This window comes from Macaca thibetana, chromosome 17 (assembly GCF_024542745.1).
Source record: "Macaca thibetana thibetana isolate TM-01 chromosome 17, ASM2454274v1, whole genome shotgun sequence".
Lineage (NCBI taxonomy): Eukaryota > Metazoa > Chordata > Mammalia > Primates > Cercopithecidae > Macaca > Macaca thibetana.
Window position 1 is genome coordinate 43,278,537 of NC_065594.1, and position 6,695 is coordinate 43,285,231.

General features: G+C 36.9%; 1 protein-coding gene across 1 annotated transcript; it reads left to right on the forward strand.

Annotated features, from left to right (window-relative positions):
• Positions 1–5,000: 5,000 nt before the first annotated feature.
• Positions 5,001–6,087, forward strand: LOC126940554 (protein phosphatase inhibitor 2-like). The gene has a single exon (XM_050766530.1). It carries the CDS (start codon positions 5,049–5,051, stop codon positions 5,280–5,282), a length of 234 nt encoding a protein of 77 aa, XP_050622487.1. The 5' UTR covers positions 5,001–5,048; the 3' UTR covers positions 5,283–6,087.
• The last annotated feature ends 608 nt before the right edge of the window (positions 6,088–6,695 follow it).

Here is a 6,695-nt window from a genome sequence, read left to right on the forward strand (position 1 = left end):
AGAAAGTGTTGAGGCATCATTCTCTACTTAGGTTATGCTTATTCAATCTTACCTTGCTTCTAATTATTCTTCATTTAACCACTTGTGTCTCAAAGGTTTTCTGATATAAAGGAAAAATGCAGCTTGAAGTAAAAATCAAATGCATAAATGCATTCAAATTTATACACCTCGATATACCTTCTTAACTTACAGAGGCACTTCTGTGAATTACCACTGCATCAGTGAAATGAGGTGAAAAACTAACATTGCTTTTACCTTAGGCATTCTCTTCAAGGGAACATTAGAAGCTGGAAAATGAGACTTTTTAATTCTTCATTTATCATATTCTCTAAAATCTTAAAGTAACTGTATGTCATTTCACATATAAACACAATGTATCCACTTCCCTGGATAATTGAAAAGCAAAATCACAAACTATCTGTGAAAACTGTTATATTAAAATGTGGATCAGAACAGATGTTAGCATTGTTTTATTTGCTTTCTTAAAAATCTAATGTTATGAACATTAATTATCCATAAAATATCATTATGTAAAAGAGATCATTTCTCAAATCACTTTTTCTCCAAACTAATTATAGTTGAATAAAATCATGCTTCAGGACTTTATGAGCAAAGTAGGGATATGTTAAACGTGTAAGCTTAGAAGTCCACCATAACTTATAAGTGAATACTGACATAAAAATAAATCTACTTTGACCTGTCTCTATCCTGCTTGTCACTTCTTCAAGGATTTTCTGTAACTTTTCTAATCTTCTTTTGCCTATCTTACGCTCTCCCAATTCCACACATTTTTATTTTATTCAGAAATTAACTTAGGGAATCATGACTTTTTTTTTTTTTTCTGCTTATGCCTATGGCATCGTAGAGATTGCTGATTTTAGCATGCTGGCATTTCCCCATTTTCTAGAAGATCATGTTTTCAAAAAGGTGAAACCAACACTTCTATGTGAGAACATGGTAAATTAGATAATTTATTCACTGACTATGTCAATAAGAGTGGAAGAGAAGGATAGTTTTTGAAACCATGGAAAATATTGTTTTAATTCTTTAATTCTAGTTATATATAAGTGACATTAAAAGGAATTTCACTACATAATTCATTAGATTTTATTTTTAATGAAGACTTCAAACTGAGTTTGAAAACAATTCATTTTCTCATAAAACCCAAAAATGACTGAGACTTTAAAACATATAAATGTATTCACATATATAATTGTACCTAGAGTTATGGAATAAATACTATAAGTATATTAAGAGAAAAATTAAGAGAGGTTTCCATAATTAAAATATTATATTTTTGATATAGAATATAATGAGTTGGTTTTGGGAACACTTACATAATAGGCAAAAAAGGATTTCATTGAAACATAGAGGATGCAAACATCATGGTCAATACCTTACAAATCTCACGGATTTTCAGTTGCCTTGAAGAATAAATGAGGAGAATCAAAGTGTTGACACAGCTTGATGAGTTGATATTTTTTAGTGTTTACTTTAAAGGAGTGCCTGGTGCAAGCTATTTGGCAATTTTTCCAAGTTTCTAATTTCTGAACTCTCATTTGAATTAAACTGTCTACCAACCTCTTGCTCCTTGCATGAGGAGACATAAAAACTGAATTAAGATGATTGAATATACATTTTAGCTAAACAGTTTTTAAAGTTTATTGTATTAAACTGGAATGAAAATTTTTAGCAACTAAAAAGACACCCCGCTATCCAAAAATAAACAGATAATAGCTCAACTTATAACTTTTTAACTATAGTCACTAATTCTGTCTTAAAATATTTCCTCTTATAGTATATAATTATTCAATGCTAGCACTAAATGGTTACAATCTAAGATGCAGTATTTGTGAACTTACATTTATAAAAGATGCTATTGATGGTGGCAGGAGGCAGACAGGTTCCTAGGCAGGGCAGGTCCCTGGTGGGACCCAACCATCAAGTCAAGGATAGCCTGAAGTCTGGGGGCTGGGCTTCCAGTTCCAAGTAGAGTCTGCGACCAGGAGTGGGAACTTCCTTGACGCCTATCAGCCAGCCAGATGGTGCTTTTTCCACACCCAACCATGGACCGACTGAGCACCACTTCCTCCTGCCCATGGACAAATCAGCATGCACTTCCTCCATTCTGAGCCCATAAAAACCAAGGACACAGTCGGACTCAGACACCTCACAGGCTACTCGAGTTTGGGTAGGGGGCGGTCCTTTTTGGGTCCCCTCTCTCCTATAAACTGTGCTGTCGCTCAGTAAAAGTCTCTGCCCTGCTCATCCTTCAGTTGTCAGAGTAACTTCATTCTTGTTGGAAGTGGGGCAAGAACTTGGGACCTGCCAAATGTGGGTATGAAAAAGGCTGAAGCACTCTAGCCCAAGGTCCTCTGCCAGTGTTGGGCGACTGCCCCATACAACAGAAAGCAGCGGTGTGGCTGTCAGCCCAGGAACCACACGCTGGAGTTGGGCAACAGGACTGAAAAAGCTGTTAACACACCCCTGTCCACTGAGCTGCAAAAGGTGGGAATAATACTCTCTTTGGGGATGCTGAGTTGCTGGTGTCTCCGAGTTTCTTGGGAGCCACTGCATTCCCCTCATTCAGATGCAGGTGCCCAAGGTGGAAGCAGGTTGCTGCATGCCTGGCTGAGCGGCAGGCTGAACGTGGATACCACGGTGAGCACTGGATCCAGCCTGGAGCACAAGTCAAAGGCAGCCCCCTGAACCAATTGGGTGGGTGCCTGCTGTGGCAATTCAAGGGCAATCCTGGGTAGGGGCATCACCAACATCAGAAGTCACCAGCTGGCAAAGCACCACTGGGGTCCTGTGTCACTAGTCTACTTTTTTAGTTTAAGATATTGTTGGAAGAAGACATAGGTCTTTGCTGATACTAATTTATAAAACACCTTTTGAATATTAAACCTCCTTCTTACTTGTGCCTTCCCCCACAATTTGCTCTATAATTTCAGACAAATGTCCTAGCATCATCAATGCATTTTTCATTAACTCAACCTGCTCCTCAGTTCCTTCACCATCTGGCATATTTTTTAAGGTGACCTATTACTGTATAAATTCTATTTAAGCAACACTTGAGCAGGACACAATGCTTTTCTAAGTAAGCATTCATTGACAAAGTGTATTTTCTAACACAAATAATTCTCTAAAGGTCACCATATATTGAACTAGAATTCTTAGTATTTGATGTACTTAACCTAAATTTTATATTAACTTAAACATTTGTGTCAAACACATAAAAAATATTGCAGGCATGAAAAAAGTACATTTCATAAATAATTAATTGAATCAATAAGGATAAATTTGAAAAATGTTAGGGAAATGAATCGAAGGTCAAAATCAAATATTCTTCTGAATATATGCAAATAGTTTTAGTGCCAAGACTGAAAATGATTTTTTATGATTACAGAAGCTGTAGATATGTCCCAATATTTGCAAAAAATATGCTATAATAGTGGGCCAAGAAAGGTAGTCTAGAAACGGATTGATTTGGAGAACATATAAAATAATCAGCTTAATATGCATTATTATTTTCTTACCACAGCCAGTTCTGTGAATCAAGAATGAGAAACAGATGTTAGTGAATCAGCAGTGAGAAACAGCTGCTAGGAATACTGTATTCTGAAGTCATGTAGTGATTTTATGGTTCAAGTAAAACACTAACAAAAATATTAAGATAAGTACCACACACTTGTTACGAAAGGAAAGAACACTGAAAAGAAGTTAACTATGATTCAGTTTTAAATCTTAGATATATTAGTGTATCTTGACATCACAAATGTATTTAATAAATATAATTCTAATTTGATGTCAATTTGAATTAACTGATTACATAATTATTATTAACTTTTAAAGAGCTTTTTTAATGCCAGACACTATTCTAAACTATTTCGTTTACTCCTTACAACTCACTGAGAAAGTTACTTTTTTTTCATTTTACAAAGGAGAAATGTGAGGTTATAAATGAATTTCCAAAGATCACACTATTCCTGACTTAATACCAGTTATATCTTAGTCCAAAATAAAAATAAAAGCTGTAATTTAATTGTTTAAAAATTTGTGTAAGAAATATTATGTTATTTGTCATCTATCTGTCTCTTTCTATCAACTGTATTTCTTATAACATCCAAATTGCCAGATATCATGACACTGCAAGTCATTCAATCCATTCTCAAAATTAAAGAGATTTAATAGTGCTGAGTACTATTTTGACGGTAAATGAAATGTTTAATGACTGATATTCAAGTATAAAGGCATCCATCATCTGACAGGCACCATTTTTAGGAGAAAAATTATGCATTTAAAAATAAATTGATAATGAAAGGAGGAATTCCTAATTTGGACTCAATATAAGATCAAAAGTCCAAAGACTGGCACTGGTTCTGCTTATAACCATCTCAATGGCTCCTTGTATAAAGATACCTGATATTTTAGGTCTCACTCATCTCTATATTTATTCACAAAGTATTTTAAAAGGACTTATGATGTGCCAAAAACAAAAGCAGACCTCGGAATAAAGTGATATAACAGACGTCAAACATACAGATGGCTTTTCCAGGCATTGGACTGCATGAAATAACTTAGTAACTGTGTGCAGAAATAATAGAGAAGTAGTCGGAAGTCTGAGTTCTTAGACATACAAGAGATTTCAGACCCATAAAATGAGAAAGAACAAGCAAAGGGGAGTGAGAAACAGCTGCCAGTGTGATAGAATTTAAACCAAACTAAGATATCCCGAGAGAGCGGGCCCGCTTGGCGTGGCGTCCCTCCAGCGCTGGAGCTCTTGCCGGCGTCTCCCGGCTAGTGCGGCTGAAGTGCCGGCGGCTAAGGGCCCGCAAGCAGCCGCCACTCCTCCGGCGCTGGCTGTGGCGCTGGGGTCGTTGTTTCGTGACAACCACTCAGGTAGCCGCTTCTGAGACAGCAGATGCGGCCGCTTTACCCTAAGCGGGCACCGCGGCTCTCTGCACTGTCTCTGCCATGGCCCGACTCTTCTCTTCCAGACCCGACGCCAAGCGGTGACCCTGAGCCAACAGCAGGAGCGCCCGGAAATGGCGGCCTGGACTGCCTCGCACTGGCCCATCAAAGGGATCCTGAAGAACAAGACCTCTACAGCTTCCCCTATGGTGGCGTCGGCTGAACAGCCCAGCGGGAGTGTCGACGAGGAGCGGAGCAAAAAATTCCAGAAGTGGAAAGAAATGAACATCCTGGCGACATATTATCCCCCAGACAAAGACGATGGTTTAATGAAAATAGATGAACGAAGCACTCCTTACTGTCGTTAAGATGGGGATGGTGAAGATGCATGTAGTGATACAGAAACCACTGAAGCCATGGCAGCAGATATCTTAGCTAACAAATTAGCTGCTGCTGAAGGCTTGGATCCAAAGTATAGGGTTCAAGAACAAGAAAACAGTGGACAGGAGGCTAGTGACCTCTCACCTGAGGAAGGAGAAAAAAGGCGACAATTTGAAATTGAAAGGAAGCTTCACTACAACGAATGACTTAATATCAAATTAGCTAGAGAATTAATGTCAAAAAATCTATATGATGATGGCAAAGATGAAGAAATGTTAAAGACTGCAGATGGAGAAAGCATGAAGACAGAAGAATCAAATCAAGGCTCTACTACAGGTGACCAACGGCAAAACAAATTCACGAAGTTCATAGAAGAGCTTTGTTCAACACTGCAACTGTTTGCTAGATATAAATCCTGTTACTATAATACATTTCTTCTTGTTCTCCACAATTTATGATTTAAATACCAAAATCATACCAGTTATTATATATTGCCAAGAATTAAATGATATCCTTAGAAACTGATTAGACTGAAAATGCCTAATTGATCATATGCTTAGTACTTTACCACAAATGCAGTGTAATATCATCAGTCCAAAACTGCATTACTTTTGTAAAAACACTGGTTAATTTGCATAAGATATTATATAGCTTTTTATGCTTTAGAGGATGAAAAGTATCCTTGGAGAGGGAAACTAAGTTATTTTCAGCACTCTAAATGGGGCAATACCTCTTATAAATTTCGTTCGTTTGCTTTTTTAAAAAATCAAAACACAATTGAACAACAGGATGTATAGGCTAATAAATATTCAGGCCGAATAGTGTTTTAACACTGTTCTTCAAGTTGATTTGTCTGTTTAATTGAAAAGGATTACAAGAGTTACTCTTGCCTTTTCTGTCCTACAACCTTTAAAGTTCCTGTTGAGTTTCTTTGTATTTACAAGAAAAGGACTGAACTTTTTCTCATCAAAACTAGCTTTTTTTTTCCCACAAATAAATTATCAGGTTAAACTTGCAAAAAAAAAAAAAAAAAAAAAAAAGTAGAAGAAGAAGCCAAGGTAGAATGTAGTTGTGGTCTGAGGAAATTAATGTTCTAAAAGTTGTAGAATGATAACAGGGTGTGAAAAGATACTGTTAAGTCAACTTAAACATGAACTGATGATTGACCACTGGATTCAGGTGAGCAGAGATGACAACAGCATGTGATATTTCTTCAGAGTAGAGGAAGCAAAGTCTGACTGAAGTTTGTTGGAGAGAGGATGGGAAGAGAAAGAGCTCAGACAGTAAGTACAGTTACACTTTCAATGAGTTTCATTGAATAGAACAGTCAAGTCAGGCATTAAAGGAAGAGGCAGAGTGAAGGGACTTTTATTTACTTTTTGTTGCTCTGTTTCTAAGCC

Excerpts from the sequence above, each read along its gene's own strand:
- LOC126940554 (XM_050766530.1), top strand. The coding sequence starts at position 5,049 with ATGGCGGCCTGGACTGCCTCGCACTGGCCCATCAAAGGGATCCTGAAG.